Source organism: Sciurus vulgaris (genome assembly GCF_902686455.1).
Source record: "Sciurus vulgaris genome assembly, chromosome: 19".
Lineage (NCBI taxonomy): Eukaryota > Metazoa > Chordata > Mammalia > Rodentia > Sciuridae > Sciurus > Sciurus vulgaris.
This window is the reverse complement of record NC_136480.1, coordinates 15,516,382-15,539,553: the sequence shown is the minus strand read 5'-3', so window position 1 is coordinate 15,539,553 and position 23,172 is coordinate 15,516,382. Positions and strand designations below refer to the sequence as shown.

Sequence of the window (23,172 nt, the reverse complement as noted above, 5' to 3'; positions counted from 1 at the left end):
TGAAAAGGCTTGTGTATCAGTGACTTGTGTAGGAGTTGATTATATTACTTGAAGGCTTGCTCTGTTAGTCATATTACGGCTCGCAGCCTTTAAAAATGTAAATAATTATAGTTTAATTGACATTTCCACTATTTATTCAAAACGATTCAGCATTTCTGAGTATCCATTTTAGTTCCTGTACTGAATAATTCTTTTTCTATTTCCCCAGAAGTTGCTAAGCTTAAAGTAATAAGACAGATTTTGATTATGCTGTGACAAAACTCACAAATTCTATTCCTTGTGATTTGTGTAGCCTTTTCTTCGGAAATATTTTCAAATGCGGCTGATACAAGTGACATGAACATCTTGATATTTCAGGACTTATCTGCTCACAGAGTTCCCTGAAATTGCAAACATCTCCTGAGTGCCAGAGGGGGGTTAGGTACATACTGTGGCCCACAATTGTCAACAAGAGCGTCCTGATTCTACCTCAGACCCCTTCAGCATCTGGCCTGAGGACTATCTCCAGATGACCATGTCACTGGCTCCGTCAAGTTGACAATTGCTGTCGCAATAGAGTCTAGCATACGAAAAAAATATGCGCCATGTTTTTAAGAAATGCCAATTTTATTCTCAATCCCAATTGCACTGTTTCCTGACATCTGGGAATGGTTCACTTTGTAAGAAAACCCACGAAAAACATGCCGGACACGGGAAATCACATAAGGGAGTTTATTAAGCAAACAGAGTGTTCTCCCTGCAGGGTAAGAGGGAAAATGAGAGGAAAAAAGAAAGGAAAATAAAGGGCCCGCTAGAGAGAGTGGAAAATCTAGGAGGAGAGAGAAAGCATGAGAAAAGATGGCAGGAAGCTATCCTTAAGCAGTTGAATTCCACCAGGGTAACAGAGGACCAATAATGCAGAAGGATACTTGCAGGCTGACTGATGAACCAATAGCTAGCTAGGATGTTCACAGATTGACAGTAGTTGGGAGGCGGGGAAATGGCTGCAGCGGAAGGGGCGGGGAGAGCGGCTTTCAGACTGATAAACTAGGTTGTGCTGCACCGGAAAGGGCGGGGGAGCAGCTTTGTATTACATATTATCCCTTTTGTATTATATATTATCCCTTATATCTCACGTTCCCCAGTGAAACTCATCTCCATTCCTCTAATTTCTAAAAATTGATGGGGGCAGGGACAGCAAGAGATCAAGGACAAACCAGCTGCCAGTGTTTTGAGAATCTGAGGAGATCGCTCACTGTGGAACACTTTCCCAGCGTGCACCAGGCCCTGGGTTTCATCCCCAGTACCAAACCTACAGAAAAGTGTTCTGAGAAGGGAAAGAATTAAGCTTCAGGTTTGCTGATGCACTTGAAGGCCAAAGTGAAAGTCTGACTCAGTGGAACCGATCTTATGGTCATGTTATCTAAAGCTCGGTCCTTGTCCCCAATGCCAAACGTGGTTTTGAGAAAAATGGAGAAAGGGGTTTATTATTTCTCAAGCAAAGGAGAAGCCTAGAGGACTCCTGTCCCCCAAGCTGTGGTTCCACCCATCCCTGGTGGCTTTATTTTCTTAGTGGTGCTAGGGATGGAACCCAGGGCCTTGTGCTTGCAAGACAAGCACTCCACCAGCTGAGCCCCCCAGGGGGCTTTTAAGGAAAAAAATACAGACTCCCTCCAGGTGTTCCCTGCTGGAGGGCCGAGATTCACTTGTTAATTTGGGAACTGGCCGTGCCTTAGATCTTCTGTGGATATCCCCCAAAGCCTGAATCCCTTGGTTCCTGTAGGGTGTGTGCTCAAATGCAGATAACTAGGTCTAGGGTGGGAAAAAGGCCATCCGTTCCCTGCTCCCAAGTTAGGGAGAGTGGAGGGAGGAGAGGAAAAGAAAAACCTGTCGCAAAATAAGCCGTAGGGCTGGGAGGACTGGATTCAAAAGGTGAAGTGGACCACTGCCTCGGTCACCAAGCAGGGAGAAGGGATGCTCACTTAGCCCCCGGCTTGTCCTGCCACCTTTGAGTGAGAGCTCGAGCCCAGGTCACTCTGGGTTCTGCACAGGACATTGAGTTTCAGTTACACCCTGTGAGCCAGCGGCCTTCCCCTGGGCTCATCCTCTCCACATCTCCCAAGTCCTTCTCCTTTTGGGTAACCAGTCATCTGTCTTTCTACCTTTTTATAAAACTGGCACCAGAGGGTCAGAAAAGAAAGGAAAAGGAAAGATTTTCAAGGGGAAGGCTTAGTTAGGTCTTCAGACTTAAAACTGGCAGTTCCTAATATCACAGAACTTTGGCCTTCTCTTGTTACCGAAATCTCAGTCTTTGTCCCCAATGCCAATCCAATTGCAAGCGCACGGTTTTGAGAAAAAGGAAAAAGAAGGTTTATTGCTTTGTTAGCAAAGGAGAAGCACAGGGGACTCCTGTCCCAGAGGCTGAGATTCTGCCTGTCAGGGGGAACAGGGGGCTTTTGAAGAGGTGACTCAAAGGCTGCATTCCACGCGTTCTCTGTCTGGAGTTGTAATTCACTTGTTAATTAGTGAGATAGTCTTTTCTGATCTTCAGGTGCCATCCCCAAAGTCTGGATGACTTGGTTCCTGTGGTGGGTGTGTGCTCAGGGACAAAGGACTCTGCCTAGGATGGAAAAGAAAGGTAATCTGTTTCCCTGAGATTAGGGAAGGGGAGAGATTAGGGAGGAGCAGGGGAGAGGAAGAGAGAAATATTTTTTTAAAATATATTTTTGTAGTTATCAATGGACCTTTATTTTATTTATTTATATGTGGTGCTGGGAATTGAACTCAGTGCCTCACACATGTTAGGCAAGTGCTCTACCACTGAGCTACCAGCCTAAGAAAGAAACATTTAAACAGCAGCAAGAGTGCTATTCCAAGCATAAAGTGGACCATGGTTACAAAATGACAGACGCAGATGGTGGGAAATGTCACAGAACTGGGGCCTTCTGAGAAACTGAGGCAGCGCCAAGACCCCTTCTTCAGATCCCAGTTCTTGCAGCCAAGTCAGAAGGATTTCAGACTTGTGGCTCAGAGTACCAGCAGAAGGTTTATGGAAGGGAAAGGAGAAGGGAAAGGGGACACTCTCCAGGAACATAAGTGGGTCCTCTCAGAGAGGCGAGGGACAACGTGCCTCTCCTGCACTCCATTTTATTGGAGCTCCCAGAGAAGTTTCCAGAGAGTCCCACCCAGGTCCACCTTCTGAATTTTGACAGCACAGGGCGGGGGCAGACTTTCAAGTCCTGGTTACCATGACAGCACTAGGTCACCTTGGTCCTAGCTGACTGGTTCTAATTGAATTCTTGATCGTTTTTTTTTTTTTTTACAGGTGTTGTGGTTGGGAGGAATTCTCCTTAATTTCCAGGATCTGGTCTGTGAAAAGTGTTCCAAATATCTCTGCCTTTAAAGTAACTTGGGCTTCTCTATGGATGCTGTTTCCTGCCTGCATTTCCTTGCAGATAACAGGTGGTTTGCTGAGGAATGGGACATAGCCTGTCCACTGAGGCCAGCCAGGGCTGCAGGGAAACTGTTTCTTGGCAAAGAAAGCCTGTGGGGTCAGGACCCTGGATGCATTCCATAGAATGTTTCTGTTAACCTCCTGTTGCCCCATCCTCCTCTGTCCTCTATCAAAAGCATGGCACCCTCTAATTTCTTTCTCAGGAATACTCTTGGTTCAGTAATGATATTGTTGCTCCAGAAAACTCCTGACATTTGGAATTCCAGTGCAATTCAGCTGATATTTACTGAGTTTATTATAGATGGGGAAAGACAAGTGCTGGTCTACCAGATGTCTTCTTGTCTGCACGCGTTCCCAAGTCTCTAGGTGGAGGAGGGATGAGCAACTGAATCATTTGAATGCAGAGAGAGCAGCTTTCATAGGTGGATTAGGGTGCCGATGGCTTTCAGGCAATGAACAAAATAAAGAAATACTTGTTTTGTTGTTGGGGGAAGACCATATATATTTTCTGGGGCAAAATTTAAAAAAAAAATGGCTCTTCGAAAAATATAGCGGTTAAACTGAGCGGAAGTTAGAAGACTGTTCTGAGACAGGCTTGCAGGAGCCTAGGCAGGGAAAGGAAAAATTCAGAATTCCTCAGGGGACCCATGGCTGTTTTTCCACTTTTCCTTAAGAAATTACTTAGCAGTATAAACCTTTCTCAAAAGAAATTTATGCTTTCTCAAAAGCGTAAATGGTAAATAAATAAATGGGGGGGGGGGGGCGCTCGGCTTAAAGCCCAGGTGAAACTGTGCCTTCTCTTTGCATCTGAAAGTGACCTTTAAGAGAGTCAGTCAGTATCCTGTGAATAAATTAACCAAGGACACCCCACAGCCCCCCTAGGGTTTTACTGAGTTAAGCCTGAAGGATACTCTCTCTTACACAGACGGAAGAGTAGAAAGCTAAGACTAGGTAATTTGAGGTCTTGCAATGCAAGGATTTGAAAAAAAACGAGCTTGAAGATCCTTTTACTGAATCCAGGAGGCAATGGCTCATGGAGGATTTGTGTGGGACAGAAGGACATGACTCAGAGCCGCCCTTTAGAATTCACTAGACCGTGCTGTGTGGGTTAGCCTGAATTTTGCAAAAAATGCAGGACTTCCTTAGGCCAATGATGGAATGGAGAGATGGGTCTATTCAAATATATTCAAATCCGTGGGACTTGGAGGCTGATGGGATTTGCATCCTCTGCTGCAAAGGGAACCTTGCTGCCTCCTGGAGAGAATTTGGGGTTTGGCAAAGAGGTTATAGGAAGGGAGCCCCCGGGTTGAGCTGGAAGAGTTTTATTGTCTGATTTAAAATCTGAGTTTTATTATCATTCTACCATCTAAGGAAAAAGAACTTTTTTCTTTCTTTTTTTTTTTTTTTTCCTGGAGCTGGGCGTGGAACTTTGATAGGTATCTCTTTAACTGTGAGGCAGTTTCTGTGTTATCTGGAGTATTTCACACTTGACTATCAAAGGGTACCTCTGCTCAGCCTTTTGTGTTAAAACTGCCCTTCTAAGGTTCTGAATCTCACTCAAGCTTGAGAACCACTTAGTAGAGTGGACTCTGCTGCTCTACTTGGATTGCTCTTGAGGATTAATATCTGAGAACTGTGTTTAGATTTCAAGGAAAGTCCACCTTCTCTATATCTATTTGATTTGCACTCTTTTTAAAACGTGCAGAAACTGTACAAGGCTCACTCACCTGTCAAGCGAAGTATGTCTATGCGGTCACTTTCCATCTTCCACTTAAAAACTTAAGCACACAAGCAGAAAGGATGCTTTTCTGTCTAAAAATACGCACCTTCTTCCCTTGAAGGATGCAAACCTTACTGGTTCCAGACCTAGTTAAGGTCTCTGTAACTTTTTTCAAGGATACATTTCTGAGAGCAAAAGAGAGTCAGAGTCTCCCCCTGGGAAATCCAGCAACACATCCCGAGGCAGTGAGCTGCATGTATGAGAATTAGTTGAAACCTTTTCACTTACATAGGTAAGATTCATATGAATCTTACAACCTATTCTGTCACCCACTCGTATCTGACTTATCATCAAATCAATGTAAGAAACTGCTCCCAAGTTCAGTTCCTTAACTTACACCCACAAATTTCAAAAGAAAATCTTCACTCTTGAAAATGCCTATTTTGCCCCAAAAAACAGAGACAAGAAAGCCAGTCTCACATAAATCATGGAATTTGTAAGCCATTTTCAAGGACTGTAATATTTCATATTCAATAAAATTCAAGTGAGTAGCAGGTACTGAAAATATCACTAAGTACAGGAGTAGCCCCTTCAAGGCTAATTTTTAGAAATGCTTGCCACCAGGTGGGGTGAGATTTAGCTGGAAGCTTCATCTAATCCTGGCTTCATGAGGTCACCGTCTCATTCCTTCAAAATCAGTACAGGGCGAACATCCTTTATCTGAAATGCTGGGGACCAGAAATGCTTCAGATTTCAGAATCTTTGAGATTTGGGAACATCTTGCATATACATAAGATGATATCTTGAAGATGAGACCCAAGTCTAAACACAAAATTCATTTCTATTCCATATACGTTTAATACACATGACCCAAAGGTGGTTTGATGCGCTATTCTGAATAGCTTTGTGCATGAGACATTTCTCGTGGTGGGATCTTCCACTGGCTTCCTGTCAGTGCTGATAAAGTTTAGGAGTTTGGAGCATTTCGTGTGTTGAATCAGCCTGCACTGAATGGAGGAGTTTGCACTTTTCGTGTCAACCCAAGCTGTGTGGAGGCAGTTGTCTGAAGCCCTGTACTGAGACGTCTCTGAATCCCTGTCTGCTGGAGTAGAGTGTAAATGTCAGCCAGGGGCGTAGGAGTGGCATTGCGAGGTCCTAGTGACAGACAGACGCCGCCCCTGTTCCATTCAGCACCTATAAATAATGCAAAGAGTGTCTGGACCCCGAATGGTCCTCTTTGTTGCTGGGACCTGCCTGAGCCAAATTCTCCGGGCTCCAGACCATTCATGATAAGAGTCTGGTCAGCTGCAGCCATGATTTCAGTGACCTAAGCTGCAAAGAGTCACAGCTGCCTAGAGGTGTTGGGTACCCCTTCATCCGTCTTCTATTAAGGAAGGTGCCGTATCTCTCCTCCTGATTCCCCAAGCATTGGTCCCATCTTCCTTTGCATTTATCATTTAGTGTCCTAGGCTAACTGGAGAGGACATCAGAGGTGGCTTCCTCAGAAGCCAGAAGTTTCTCCGTCATTCTTTCCTTGGCATAGCTCACAAGCTTTCAAACAACACACGCTGGATCGCTCTTGCTACCTCATCAGGCAGAATCACGAGTGCTATTTTGTCCCTGAGGTTCTTGATCCAGTTTTTTTGTTTTTTTTTAAATTTTTTACCTTACTTACAATTTATGGTATTTTCCTTTCCTAAAAGTCAGAGAAAGACAACTTGCCTTTCCATTTACAAGAAGGTAATTTTTACCAGAAAGTAAGGGGAAAAGATATCAGTGGAATCTTTGATCAACGCAATTCTTGGTTTAGGCAGGGAAGTTATTCTTTTTTTTTTTTTTGTACTGGGGATTGAACCCAGGGGCACTTACACACTGAGGCACATCACCAGCCCTTTTTAAAAATATGTATTTCATTTAGAGGCAGGGTCTCGCTGAGTTGCTTACGGCCTCGCTAAAGTACTGAGGCTGGCTTTGAACTCACGATCCTCCTACCTCAGCCTCCCAAGCTGTTGGGATTACAGGCATGCACCACCATGCCTGGCTTTTCCTTTGGGTATTCTGTTTTTCAGATGAAATGCAGGAATAGAAATTACCTTTCAGCCCCAGAAGCACTGAAGCCAAAACCCAGCCATGTCTCTTCACACCAAATTCAGGACTCTTTCTGGATTCTTCTCCATCTCCTCTTTTGCCCAGGAAACTGCTGACTGGTTCCAGTCGCTGTCTCCCTAACCACTTCCCAGCATTTGCCAATGCTGTTGTCCACTCCAGTACCAAGCTCAGCGCTTTTACAGACAGTTAGTACTTGGTAAATATTTGGCCTGCAAATGCATTCACGTTTCACATTTCATTTGTAGAATCACTTAAAATGCGTTTTACATGTTTACTTCCTCAGAATCACATTCGTTTAAATTCGACCCCACAAATACTGTGTACCCGGTGGGATAGGTATGGACAACATTAGTTACAGATGTGGAGACTCTCATGCTGTTTGTTAAAGCCTAGGTTGGTTACAGTGCAAACTCCAGCATCAAAGTCTCCTATTAATTCTAGTATCCTCCTACAAAATACAGCACAGCACCAGTCCACTGAGTAACTATGGGGTGGTGTGTGTGTGTGCATGTGTGTTTTCTAGTTCTTGATTTTGCCAAAAACTAACCCATGCAATTTTTAGCGATTATTTTGGGTTTCTTTGGACCTTACCTTCCTTATCTATCAAATGAATCAAATGAGGATGTTGGATTTGATAGCATGCATGGAGAATTTATGGAATTTTAATGTTGGAGGAGACTTGAGATCATCTGATCCTACTCCTTCAACTTACAGATAAACAAAACTAACCTTTTCTAGGTCCCAAATAAAATTATACAAGAACTTTTTTTTTTTTTTTTTTTTTCTTTTGCGGTGCTGGGGATTGAACCCAGGTCCTCATGCTTGCAAGGCAAACATTCTACCAACTAAGCTATATTCCCAGCCCAGAACCAACTCTCCTGAACAACATGGCTAGCTCCACAATCACATCCTTGCCAGGTACCAAATGTACAATTACGATCCTCTCCTGTAGCTTCTCTAGACTTCCTTTTCCTGATCGATAAAATTGAAAGCCCCGGACTGGGGATCCTTTATATTTAAAACTTCGAGGACTTAATTAAGGCATCTTTAAAAGCTGACATCTTTGCTGTCACTGGGCTAGAACTCCACGTAATGAAGCATAATGAACTCTAAAAAGAAATTGGTGTCAAGAAAAGTGCAGATCATCCACCCAGAGAGCACATTTCCATTGGATCCATTTGCTGAACGAGCACCTGAATTTGAAAATAGCTCAATTGGTGTCGTTTCTTAAAAATAATAGCTAAACTTCCTTTCCTGTTGACCCAGTGATATCAAAAATGAGAATCCACTGCAATAGTCAAGTTTTGACATTAACTGCCAATAGCTTTGGATGCTACAAATCAGAAAAGTATTGTTAGGGCTTTTTTACTATCACATTGGAACTCGTCTCAAATCTTTTCAGCTGAGCATCAGAATCTCACAATCTATTTAATATATTGCATTCCAAGTATCTGTTTACTCAGTTGTTAAAAATTGCCAATGGGACAGAAACTGTCTGTCACTTCCAGAGCAATTAGTGTGTGAAAACTTATCAAAAGAAATCTGTCAAGTTTGAGTAAGTATAAATATTGCATGGAAGTCCCTAAGGAAATCAAACTGAGTGGGAAACATTTTTTTTTTTTTTTGATCACTCCCGCACAAGAGAATTTATTTTGTTTTATTTACTTGGCTCTCTTTTCCAGAATGTTGAGAGCATTACATGTAACCCAGTGGATTAATGTTTGGCTCCGATAAAAATGGATTTTTGTTCTTAGGGGAAATCTGTGTTGAGTGGTCTAGCTGTCCTGCTCTTGACTGTCAAATGTCAAAAGCTCTTGTTTTCTAGAGGAGCACCAGAATAGGCTGCTGTCCATGCTGCTGCTTGCAGATGCTCTTCCTGGGCCCCAGAATCTTCATGCCTTCAACAGGACGAAGGGGAAATGATCTGTTGGGAACCTACTGTACTTTTTGTCTGCTCGGATATAAGTGTTATCACGTATTGTATTTTCCTCACTCCTCTGCAATAGCCCTGGACATACATGCAAGCAAAAATAGAATATTCCCGGTGGTGATATTTGCTGTGAAGAAAACCATGTTTATATCCCAGTGAGAGATTTTCCCTGTGTTGGGGGCGCTCAGCACCGAGCATGGTGTAATTTCACCAGTTTAGCAGCAGAATCCATTGCTGACCTTTGAACTTCAGGACTGGACCCTATTTTCCTCGGTCGGACATTGAATGGGTGAAGCTGAGCACGTTTCTTTGATGCTCTTCTTGACCACGGAGGTGTTTTGTTGCGTTGTTTTCTTTTGCAGTATGAAAAGTTGGTTATGTTGTTACACAGTGATTACTGTTACCGTCCAGGGGTGCTGGGCTCCTTGTCTCTGTTCAGCAAAGAACGGAAGACAGGACTCAGAGATCGCAAGCAAGAAGTAGGTTTATTGCAAAGCGACGGAGACAGACTTCTCCTAAAAGAAGGGGTCTCAGAGCTGGGAGTCCAGTGGGGGAAGGTGGGCCTGTTCTCTTTGTGGTCTCTGGAATTTCCTCCTTCCTTGTCTCCTGCCCTGTCCACATGCTCCTCACTATTATTGATTGGTGGCCCTCTGTCCATGTGTCCGTTTTAGTGTTCCTAGTGGGTCCCCAGCTTAGGAGTTTGGAAGTGTCTGTCTGATTGGGTCCCCCACTGTGTCCACAGGCACGTTCCTCAAGCAGGAAGCTGACCTCCCTGGAAGACCCTCCCCAGGCTCCTTGGTTCTGGCCCTGCCCGGGCTCCTCATCTGCCATCTTGCCCTGGCTGCCTTTGCCCTTCTATGCCTCCCTCATTACAATTTGGGGAAATTCTTACAATTCAACAATTTTGGCGTTTTATTGTTTTCTTTCTTTGGCTTCAATTTTTCTCTGTATTTAGAGATAAATTCTTCCCTTTGGAGTAGAGTTCTAGAGAACTCTTCTACTCGAGTTCATGGAAATCCTGGCGTGAATTCAGGGTCCCACTTTGGCCCTAGGAGACCCCAGGGAAGGGATCTTGATGATTCATTGACCCTTTGTCAGATAGGACAACGGGGACAGGTATTATTACTGAATAGCTCGATCCCAGAGGCCCCCTGATGCTGAGGCATCTCGAGGCTGTTCTGCAAATGATGTTTTAAAAGATCTGAGCAGGACCTGACTGATCCATGATAATACTTTAATTTCTCCTTTTGAATGTAACTTTATTTTTTTACCTGCTGCTGAGGGTCGCGTCTACAGCCTCACACATGCCAGGCGAGGACTCTACCCCTGAGCAGCCACCCCAGCCCCCTTTAATTTTTCTTTACTATTCTGTTACATGAATTTGATTTTTATTTATTAATTTTTTATTAAATTTATTTGTAACTTGTACGGTAAGACATAAAAATTGTACACATTAGTGGGGTAGCTCAAGACATGTATGCTTTCTGTTTGAATCAGGCTAACCATACCTCCTCATGGATTTTCATTTCTTTATGATAAAGCTTCAAAATACTTTTCTCTAGCTCTTTGAGAAGTACAGTATATTATCATTACTTAATTTTGTTGTTTTTGGTTCCATTTAATCACTTTCTCAAAAACTGAACTAATGCAGTTAGTAGTTTTTTTTTTTTTTTTTCCTTTTATTATACTTACCATTTTTAAAAAATTGAATTGCTTCAGAGTTTTCCAAGCCAGATTGTGTGAGCTACTAATGGATGTCTTAAAAAATCTGTGTGTGTGTGTGTGCGCGCGCGATGGGGGTGGCATTATCCAATACGTTTAAGTGATTAATCACGCTAAGAAATTCCAAGGACGTCAGCATGTTAAGATCTCTTGCCAATTCTGAAATTTAAAAAAAAAAGAAAGTTTAATCCATTTAACTTTGTTTAACCCAGTGCTTCTTAAAGTCATGTAATCATGTGACCCTTTGAATATGGGGAAGCCAGGGGCAGAGAACAGGGAATATCTGTGCAAAAACTACAACTGATAACATGCCACAGTGTGCCTGGTTTGGTGGTGCATATTTGTAATCCCAGTGGCTCGGGAGGCTGAGGCAGGAGGATTGCAAGTTCAAAGCCAGCCGGGAGGCTGAGGCAGGAGGATTGCAAGTTCAAAGCCAGCCTCAGCAACTTGGTGAGACTCTAAGCAACTTAGCAGGACTCTGTCTCTAGATAAAACATAAAAAGGGTTGGGATGAAAGAAAGGAGAGACAGAGAGGGAGAGAGAGAGAGAGATGCCTCAGTGCACACAGAGTTGTTGATATCTCCCCCCTAAAACACCAAGTCACTTCAATCCCAAAGCAGTGGAAACAAAGGATTACCTGATTTGTAAATACCTCAAATAGCATACTAATGGGATATGGTTCCCTAACAGTTTTTCATTCTCACAGTGATCCTGCTGGTGAAGTGTAGCACCAGTAATGACTGGCTCTGTACAGCCCTTCAGAGCTTTCCAGGTGAAATTTCCTACATGGCTTCTCACTCCATACCTGCACCATGTTTAAAATGACCGCCTTGTCCTGGATCAAGATGTTCAAAGTGAGTTTACATGACTTCCCTTTTGCAAACCCAGTCTTGAACGTGGGTCTGAACTTCTGGATGCCTTTTTCTACGCCTGCTTTCTAGATGCTCAGAGACCCCGCTCCCACAGAAGCCACACAGCCCTGCAGTCACCATCCACAAGAATTTCGAAAAGCATCTTCAGTGAAAAAATTTACAGTTGCCTGGGTTTCACTTTCTGACTTCTCGCTGGTGACTTTGTTGAGTACTTAAAACTCTCTTAGAGCTAATTAGGAGTCAGGCAATGTGCTCCTCATTGTTCATACCAGCAAGACCCAGTGCTGACAGGTGACTGGGTCTGCCGGAGACTCACATTCCGAGGACCTCGTCTCCCTGCTGTTGGTGAAAATCGGTTCTTGCAGGAAAGCTGCCGTACTGGATTGTACTCCATGACCCGTTATGGGGGCTTCTCCTCTCTCAGATTTTAATTTCTTGAGGAAGTAACTAGTTTGCTGGGAAGCACTTGTTTATTTACACTGAATACCCTCTTGACATCAGCATGTGGTTACTTCTAATTACATGCACATGCATAAATAAAGTGATTAGCTGTTCTCCTGTAAACATAATTATGTCTCTCCAAGGCAACGCATGTGGAAATGTTATAATGCGGGGATAAAGGGAAAGCAATCTGCATGACCCCTCCTTTGGACGTAAACAGCAGATTATTAAAGTGAAACGTGTTTCCTGTTGCACGTTCAGTTCTTGAGGTCAATTGCAATTGGGACTCATCGAAGGATTAAACAGCAAACATACCTTTCACGGTAATTAATGCTCTCTTTACAATACTCAAGTGGCCTTTCTACCATGTTCCAAGGACACTCCGTGCTTTTGGAATTTAACCCGGGATCATATTAAAGAGTGACATGGTAACGCAGCCAACTAATCACGAAACCACGGGTTCCCTGTGCATCCAATTGCTACTTCCCCATCCCCTGAACCAAATGATTGTTTAAGATAAAAAGTTGGCTAATCAGGGCCAGGAGCTAGTCTGTCACCTTTCAGCTGTGGACAGAGTGGAGTTCACCATCCTGTAAGGAGAGCAATCCTGGAGTGCCTGGGGCTGAAGAAGTCTGATTTCCTTGGAGCATGCCAGGTCATTGCAGCAAATCATACAAATCCACTGTCGTTTACGGTTCTTTGAAATTGAAAGCATGGCTTACATGTTCATTCAGAAAGCATTTACCTAATCCCTAGGGAAAATTTGAACTTCTAAAAGAGCATTTTCAAGTAGAACTGCCCGTTACATTTATTCCCCTTGCATTCTGGGAAGAGTAGTTATTTGCAAAACCATTGCCGTGTAACCATGATTCCATATTTACTCCCTTGCATATAGAATAGTATATTTCACTATTTTTTAAACTATAGCTATGTATTTGCGGACTCAGTCAATTAGTCAGCTTAGGTGGATTAAATGAGTATTTGCCATAATGTTAAATTGCTGTATTACTAATATGATGGAGAAATGTTCAAACCCATAAATGAGAAGAGAGTAGAATTTGGGTGCATAGTGGGAGTATATTGGAAGAAGACAGTCTTGAGACTCTGGGAAGTATTCTGTCTCTAACCAGGACTAAGGGTGTGGATGAGTTATTTTGTTCCTTTTGTACCAAAGTATCTCAGTTTTTGGGAAACGATCGTATGCATTGGAAACCAGCAAGTATGGTGTAGGCACATGGTATTCTGGTGTACTATGGTGATTATCTATGAAATGGGATTGGGAACTGGTTTACCGTATCAGGATTATAGAAGTCCTGGCTGTGTGGTTTGAGCATATTAAGAGGTGCGTAGACCTTGGTACGTGCTTAGCAAACTACAAAGTTTGGACCACTCTTTGTCCGCTCTCAGTATATTTTCTAGTTCTCCACAAATAAAACTTTATTGAACTGACAGTAAGAGAACTGGTAAAAGGCATTAGCAGACTGTGATTACTTTGTATCTCTGTTTTACAGGCTGAAAAGGGATCATTGGGCAACAGTATGAATTGCTAACTTGACTATTTCTTTCCTGAATATGGCCGAGTTCAAGTCCCAAAAGATATATATATATATATATATATATATATCTAACGATGCTTTTTTTTTTACTTTCAGAGCTGAGCTATGCCTGGATCTTCAATGAATACCCTTCCTATCAGGATAATCGCCGTTTTGTGTCTCAAGAGACTGGAAATCTGTACATTGCCAAAGTAGAAAAATCAGATGTTGGAAACTATACCTGCGTGGTTACTAATACTGTGACAAACCACAAGGTCCTGGGGCCACCCACACCACTGATATTGAGAAATGATGGTGAGTTGTCTAACTTAATTTTGCTAATTCTAAGTGGGTGTGCATGTGAGAAAGAGACAGAGAGAGAGAGAGAGATGTCACAGGCTGAATATGTAAAGATATTATGTTACTGGCACACAAACCTTTAAAGTTTAATGCTCTCTTTATTTGATACCCATATTTTGTCCACTTGCGTGAGAAAGAAGCCCACGAATCCACTTTGGAAAACTAATTAGAAATCTAATTGCTAATCTCAACAGAAATGGAATGTGGATTTAGGTGAATATAAATAACAACGGAATCTAGTTCTTGTTTCTCTCCCACTTAAATTGTAGACACAGGAAGAATGAAGTGAAAGGTTGAACAATTAGCTCATTAATCACTTCTGTGTAATTTAGTATTCAGGGTCCAGAAAAGAAGTTTTAAATTATCCAAATAGCATCAGGATTTACAATACGGGAGTGGTAGTTCCCGTGTCAGTCCGATGAAGAATTAACAAGGCTCCTTTGAGATGGAAGTTTTAATTCCTTCCACTATCACGAGACTATTTCAAGAAAATATACGAAGTTCACCTTAATCGCTTAATGACCTAACAACCTGTATAAATCACCCGGGGCTTTTAAGAGACAGCCCTGTATGCCAAACTCTTCAAGGGAGCACACTTTTTCCTACCAGAGATTTTTAGACATGCTGTTCCTTCTTCGGAAATGCTGTTCCTTCCCTTGGCCCCAGACTCTCACTTGGATAACTGGGTGGGATGCCAGTTGCTTGGATAACTGGATGTGGATAACTTGGCTTTTCCGTTTCTTCAAAAATGCCAGTTTTCCTGTCTGTCTACCCTTTCCCCACCCACTCAGTAGGGTGGTCCCAGCTCCATACTCCAATGAAGTCCATTAAGGTACCCTATGGACTCTTTATTCTCTATCACCATTACCAGTGTCCTCTACTATCCCCCTTAAACTGGCCTTTTAAAAGGCATATCTTACCCCTGCCATCTTCCTATCTCCTAGACAGCACCTGCTAACTCAGAGTCTCAATAAATATTTATTCAGAGAATGAAAACACAAGCATCATTAAGCCCTTCCATAAGGACCCATGTAACCATTTAAGGAGTCGTAGCTGATCTGCTGTGTAAATCCTTTTCCTTCGGGTTCACATTTGAACCTTACTACAAGCAGGAGGTGACTGGGCCCTGAAGATGGAGCTGTCAGTCAAGAATGTTTGTACCAATATGTCAAAGGCCTTTGCTCTGTGCTCCTCCCTGTGCCCAGTGATTTACATACATGACCTCATTCAACACCCAAGCACTTAGAAAGGATCATCTGCTTTCACAGTTGCTAATCCCAGGGCTCAGATACGTTCAACCTCGAATTCCAAAGCCACGTAGTATCCAAATAATGGCCCCGGCAGTCCCACCCAGTACCCAAATCTGGTTGACTGCAGAGCCTGGTATTTTAAGCCCTCGCTGCGTTATTCTCCATTGTTCTATTCCACCTCGTACCTGAATTTACACAAGCCAGTTTCAAGATGAGAACCCAGATTTCCATCCCCCAAGGATATAACTCTCCCCATGAATTTTCTTTTCTTTCTTTCTTTTTTTTTTTTAACCCAAATCTGAACCTTCCAGAACAGGGAATTTACAGCAAGACCAACTCTGGAGAGAAAGTCTGAGCATCTTTACAGTGTAGACCATACTATGGAATTTGGGGGCAAATGATTTAGAGTTTAGTCATTTGCTTATTCATCTATTTAACATATTTATTTAGCACTTGCTATGTTACAGCCACGATTTTGTGTGCTGGTAAGCAAGAACAGGAAGGCCCCTGTCTAAGGGTACACATATTCTCCTAGCAGATGCAAACCCAAGAAAACAAATAAACCTAAACAAAAACAAAAATCAGATTATTTTAGAGAGTAGTAAATAAACCAGTTTGGTAAAATGAAGGTTCTGCGGGGTGGATATCCATTGAAAGTCTCCCTGAGTCAGGACCTAGGAGCTGAATCCTGGATGATATGAAATCAGTTCTATGAGGATCAGCTGGTAGAGCAAGCTGGGCTGAGTTCACATCATATGCAAAGGTCCTGAGGCCAGAGAAAACTTTTAGCATGTTGTGGGAACATAAAGCATGGAGTATGGTTGGAGCAGAGTGAGTAGGTAGAGCTTGCTTGAAGTTGAGCTTGGAAAGGGGTCAGGGGCCCAATCTGGAGGCCAGAGAGAGAAGATTGGGTTTTATTTCTAGAGAAGACCTTAGAGAATTGCATCCTAGAGAGTGGTGAATGTCTTTATAAATATTGTGGAACATAAACTTTCATGAACCAAGAGTGGAAACTGGAAGTCTATTTAGAACTCTTCAAATAATTCAGTCATAGAACAGGGATGGCTTAAAGGACAGGGAACATGTGGGGAAGGAGAGAGACGGACTCCAGGTATAGTTTGCAGGTAAAATTGCCAGAACTTGCTGGGGTAACAGTCAGTGTGGAGGTGACAGAAGAGAAAAGCAAGATACCCATGGATTTCTAGTATCTAATCAAGGATAGAGGAAGGCCACCTACTGAAATGGTGTCCCAGCACAGGTTTCCCAAGGAAAAATCGAAAACATCGTTTTCAACATTATTCGTAAAGGCCCAGAAGCAACTTCTCCCTTGGCAACACGAAGAATCGTTTGCTTTCTGGTTTTAAGTCCATTTTTCTATCACAATGTTGCTCTGCTGTCTCCACACTAAATCCTAATTAGCTGACCTTCCCACCCCATGCAGATTAGGATCCAACGTGGCTGTTTTCATCAGTCCTGGTGCTGGGCCCAAGCGTCACGCTGCCACGTGGACACTGTTAAATCAGTCTTTTGGGTGGCGATGCAGTCCCTTAAGTAATACTAAGCAGCCATCAGTTTAAAGAGAAAAAGTAGGCCAGTTCCTCGTTTTGTTGAAAGTGATCGTGGCCACGTCTCCAAAACCAAAGATGAAGGAACTTTCACAGGAGATACTCCAGTAGCGTTTTGTGAGAGATTATTTTAAAACACAGCCTCTCTGGCCTCCACCCAAAATGCACTTGGGCCTCAACGTCTCTGCCCTGACCTTGTAGGTTTAAGGATGCCCAGTCACCAATGTCATGAAATACTGACTCTGATGCACAAAGACACAGCTGGAAGCAAAGATCACACAAACTTGCTGTTTAAGAAAGCGGCAACAAAAATTCAGGAACTCAAAAACTTCCAGATCGTCCTGGACCTGGGCAGCTCAAGTGGGTAACAGTCTGCCTTCCAGCCTGTCTAGTACATCTCTACAGGAATGACCCATTTGGTAGTGGAATATTTCATCACGAAATTAGCAGACTCAGGAGCTCATTCTTCAGCAATTAATGCCCATTTAGTCTTCATTTCCAGGAGAGTTGCAGGGTGAAAGATTCATAACGGCTTTCCCATTTGGGCCGGAGTACATAAAATAGTCACTCAGACTCTATTGCTGAGCACAAAGCAGGCTGTTTAATTAGGTCTCATCTGCAGGTGAGAGGAAAGGGGAAATATAAATCAAAAAGAGATTGCAAAATAACAGATGACCTGGAAGTCTCTTCTCTGAGAGTAAAAGCAATGAAATGGTCCTGTCACGAGATCTGGTGTTCAGTGACTGACTGTGCGTTAGACTGAGAAGTCCAAGATGCGTGTAGAATTTTTACCGTCGTTTTGATCACTAAAGCACGTTCGCAGTCTCACCTCCTCAGCCTCACGTAGGTGATACTTAAGGCAAAGACGTTTCAGGTCTGGACTGAATGGATCGCCGCTGCTGGTCCTTTCCCTGGCTAGGAGCAGATGCAGCTGAAAGACTGCATTTGTCCAGGATTCCAGTGATTTCTTTGGAGGTCCAGCTAAGCAGTTCTGGACTTTGATGGGTTGGTTCCTGCCCCAAAGGTCAAGTGAATCAGAGAGTCTTGGCTCAGGTCCTGATAGGAGTCAGGTGCGGTACCCATGTGCCCTCACTGACTGACTGTATGTGCCCCCTGTCCCTGGTGGGACACCACCGTTCCATAACACCTCGGGACTTGCCTTTCCGTTTTCCCTAGCACTTCCTGTGTCTTACTTGGTCCTTCCTATATCTCAGCTCTTTAATCAAATGTAGGTCAGGAGGTGAGCTCTGGGCCCTTGCAGGCAGGCTCTCTGGGTGGACGCTAGACCCACCATTTTTTAGCTAAGCAACTTTAGAGGTATCACTTTAACCTCATCGTCCTTTGTTTCCTTATCAGTAAAATTAAAGATAACAAAGTTGTTTTGTGTATTAAAATGCATGTAAGTTGAAACTGCCATGGCACATGCCCATCCTCCCAGTGACTCAAGAGGCTGAGGCAGGAGGATTTGTGAGTCTACAGCCTCAGCAACTCAGGGAGGCCCTAAGCAACTCAGCAAGACCCTGTCTCTAAATAAAAGTTTTGTTTTGTTTCTTTTTTTCAAAAAAGAGGGGCTGGGGATGTGGCTCAATAGTTGAGCATCGCTGGGTTCAATCCCTAGCACTGCCCCCCCCCCCCAAATATATATATATATACACACACACATATATATATTGAGAATTGTTCCAAATAACTTCATATCATTTTGCACTATTCACCCCTGAAAAGTATAAAATTGAGAGTTAGATACATGTGGGTGGGAGAAGGTGGTACCAGAGATTATAATTATTTATCTGGGTATTTTAAAATCTGCTCTGAAAACATAACTTCCTCTCTGAGATTATATGGGGACATGCAATTTTTGCCTTAGATATGGTAAAAGGAAAAGATCATAATTGAGAAAAGTACATCCGAGTTATTATTGCTGTAGTAGTCTATTGATCAACATGAGCCTCATAACTGGTTATTAATAATCATGAACTTGCTCTATTATGTGTTTTGCACAGATCTCAAAGAATTGTCCCTAAATCTGCATAAACAGAGGCAGAAGGCACCGTATAACATAACTACTAGGGAAATAATAGAATTCGTTGATGCTCATAATAGCTATTTCTTCTCTCTTCCATCATTACTGCTGACTTCCTCTAAGATGGCTAAAGATGCAAAGAATTAACATAGAAATGAGAGATTGGGGAAGTGAGATCAAGTCTGTGAGGATGTTTATGTCTGGGACATGCATGACTCCATAACTAAGTGTGAAGAATCCTTGTCTGGCTTTCATATTTTTTTCTCTTTTCCTTCAGACTGGCTGCAGATGGGTTTGGCAGTTCTTGGTTTTGCTCTTTAGAATCAAGACATATGGTAAACAGTGTACTGCCTGGGTCTGTCTGCTGGTCTGAAATATTTTCGAATATTATCCCTAATTAGAACTCTACATAGAAGAGATACTAGGGAACGGGAAAGTACATTTGTCCTGTCTTAGGGTTTAAAATTCTTTCTCACTGTCCCCTTCTCTGCCTCATCTCCCTCTTTATACACTTAACTAAGCACACATATATATTTGGGTGTGTATCTGGGTACACACGAGCGATATAGTCTTTGAAAGTTGAAATGCAAACTTCGCTTTTCTGAATGTTTATTAAACTTGATACAAAATTTAAAATATTTAAAATGTATATTTCTGTCCTCAAAGATAACTGAAATCTCTGACCATCTTTTCGTAAGCCCTCGGCCATTTTCCCCAGCTTAATTTTATTTAGCACTGAATACAAAACTGACTCATCCAATGTCCTTACTTTAAATCAGGCTTTTAACCTAGTGGAAGACAGACCAACAAAGGTCCTCAGCATCTTCCAGATTCAGAGCAATCTGAAGGGGGACAGAAAGAGATGCATTGAGCATGTGAAGAAAGTAGTAGGACTCTAGGGTCTAGTCCCAGATATACCCCAGCTCACACGAGACAGTTACATCAGGTTGTAGTCAACTTTTTTGCTGCTGTGACTAAAGGGAGGGACCAAAACAACTGTAGAGGAGAAAAGGTTTATTTGAGGGCTCACGGTTTCAGAGGTCTCAGTCCCTAGAAGGCCAGCTCCATTCCTTGGGGCTCCAGGTGAGGCAGACCATCATGGCAGAAGAGCGTGGCAGAGGGAAGCAGTTCACATCATCAGGAAACAGAGAAAGAGACTCCACTCTCCAGATACAAATAAATACCCCAAAGACATACCCTGATTCCCACCTCCTCCAGCCACCTACCACTTCAGTTACCACTCAGTTAATCTCTATCGGGGGATCAATTCACTGATTGGGTTAAGACTCTCACAACCCACTCATGTCTCCTCTGAACCTTCTTGCATCGTCTCACATGTGAGCTTTTGGGGGACACCTTTACCTCCAAACCATAACACACCATTTCTTGGGTCCTTAGTTTTCTTAGCTATAAAAATGAATGATTTATAACAAGTTACAGCTAAACTTTCTTCTCCTTGTCATGTGGGATTCCAGGCACAACTTTCTAAATTAATTGACTCCAATCTCAAGATTTGCACAGGCCAGATAATATCAAATCCAACTCAACAAACAAAGACTACTCACTGGGTCAGATTTCCTCCAAATACTAATAACCAGTCTGGGCAGACAACTAGGTTGAACTCATTCTTTGAGGCCACAGTGACATGAGCCTTCATCTCTGTGACTGTGTAGTGGCTCAGAAGAATGCATTCCCATCAAAGTTCCAAATTCATGAACAGAGAAAACCTTCAAAATGGAAAGGAGAAAATGAGAACATTCTGGAAATTTATCACCATAGTATCCTCCCTTATGATCCTGACAACTGTGGACAGTAAACTTTCCTAATATTGCCCCAAACTGCATGACAATCTCACGTGGGTCTTAAAAACCACTATTAGTCTTTGTGAGCGAATCGGCTTTATTTGTGGGCCACTTTAATTAACCTAATGGTCAGATCAAAAACCCAATCATTAAGGGAATCTCTTTTAAATTGTACGCTTGACCTACAAGAGTTTTGTTGATAACCTAGCATTTAGGGATGCAACAGGGAAAGTCCATTAAGTCGATGTTTCAATTGACTTGCACATAATTTTATATTGTTTAAGATCTAAAGTTGGTACGAACATCCTTTGCTTTGTTTTACTGTCATGTCTAACTGCAGCTTTGGTGGAGTTTTGTCCCAGCCGTCATGTATTGTTTCTGATTCTCTCACAGCATCACAGCTGAGGATCTGTGGGTGTAAAACATGTTCAATGAGAACATTTACATGACTGAAGGATGTGAGAGGGTTTGCTAAACTGCCGTCGCTAATCTGATTTAATAGAGTCTTAATGGCCCTAGATATTTTGCAAAAGATTTGATAAGCTTAGGAACTTGGCAGAATGCTCTAGACCTCTAGCACAGCCAATTCCATTAAAAGTCCATGGGCGCCATTAAAGGTCTTGGATGGTCATTTGGCTAGTCAGTCAGAAAGCATCTGCTCAGTGCACATTGTATGTGGTATGTGATGAAATCAGCAGACTTAGGGAGCATCTAATTAGTGAAGGGTTTAATTTTTCATTACTTATTGGAATTACTTAATGGAGCTCTAACCAATACATTTACAAAACAGAAAGATTTGGAATGCAAGAAGGAACTGACCCGGGCAGTCTTTTGATCTTAAACTAGCAAGTATTCATAGAGTATCTGCTGTGGACTTCTTACTCAGGATGCAAAAGCCTTTATGTGCCCTCATGTGTTCCAGTCTGGTTGAGGAGTCTAATGGCAGTCTTTGACAGCAGTAGGGCCATATTGGGGGAGATTGGAGAACCAAAGTGGATTCACTTAAGTTTTAGTTGTAAGAAGATCTGACACAGAGTGGTGAAGGACCCAGTGAAATTATGTATAGATTTCTACCCTGGGGGTCAGGAAATGGTGGCTGATGTTAGGAATCAGCTCAGGCAGAAGGCATAGTACTTATTTAAACCAAGGGCGAACAGACTTCCTCTTGAAGGTCTAGGCCTGCGCATGATCTATTTTAATAAATAAAACTTTCTCCGTAGAAGTCTTGAATATTCATATAATTTTTATTGCTTTTGTAAATGGTATTTTGCTTTAATCTCATTCTATGATTAATTACTGCTAATAAATAGAAGTGCTGTTCATCTTCTAAGTGATGCAGTATCTGGGAAGCTTGCTGAAATCTCCTGTTAGTTCCAATAGTTTGTTCAATCGATTAATTCTTTTTGACTTTGCTATCTTCCCCGTTTCCTCTGTGCCAAGAGCCAGACAACTAGGACTCATGGTTTTATTTACAAAACCATCTGTTTTTGCTAATAAAGTTTTATTGGCACACAACCCTGTCCACACGTTGACATTTTACAGTTTTAATAGGAAAGTTAAGTAGAGACAGAGACCACCTAGCCCACAAAGCCTAATAAAATCCTTACGATCTGGCCTTCTATAGAAAAACTTTGCTGACTCCTGACAACATGATAATACTTTAAATATCCAGAGACTGTCAGAAGACTTTTTCTTTGTGACTCCAAAGACTTGAACAAGGACCAGAGGCAGAGAAAGTGTTTAGTTCAACACAACATGAGAAACATTTTAATAGGGCTAAGATAGGAAAGGGAAAAGTTGGCTTAAAAGATGGCCTTAATTAATTTAGGAATTCAGGTCAAACAAGAGTGTCCCAAGCCAGGCACTGTGGCACACACCTGTAATCCCAGTGGCTCAGGAGACTGAGACAGGAGGATCTTGAGTTCAAAGCCAGCCTTAGCAACTTAGTGAGGCCCTAAGCAACTAAGTGAAACCCTGTCTCTAAATAAGATATAAAAAGGGATGGGGATGTGGCTCAGTGGTTAATCATCCCTGGGTTCAGACCCTGGTACCAAAAAATAAAACCAACCAACCAAAAAAAAAAAAAAGTAAAAAAGAGCATCCCAGGAAGGCATTCCATCTTTATATGAGAACAATTTCTAGACTAAGATTTTCTCTGCATTTTAATTACTGTAAAGGACACATGAAGATTCAGGTTTGACTTAAGCCAAATAACGGGGTTTATTTTTGTTATTCACAGGTTTTTGAGGATAACTTGAATTTTTTTTCTCCCCCGCTGGTGCTAGGGATGCAACCCAGGGCCTCTGTCCTGCTAGGCAAGTGGTCCACCATGGAGCTACCATCCCCAGCTTTTGGAACCCCAAGTGCATAGGCTCTGGGGAGGTCTTACTTCTCCTTTCCAGTGGTGGGG

General features: G+C 42.5%; 1 protein-coding gene across 6 annotated transcripts in view; it reads left to right on the top strand.

Annotated features, from left to right (window-relative positions):
- LOC306650301 (contactin-4) overlaps positions 1 to 23,172 on the top strand; it is a 953,963-nt gene that overhangs the window by 750,250 nt on the left and 180,541 nt on the right. For all 6 annotated transcript variants that reach the window (XM_079122191.1, XM_079122188.1, XM_079122189.1 and 3 more), the window contains one exon: positions 13,880 to 14,077. In XM_079122191.1, coding sequence (XP_078978317.1) covers positions 13,880 to 14,077 — 198 coding nt within the window. The remainder of the gene's footprint in view (positions 1 to 13,879; positions 14,078 to 23,172) is intronic.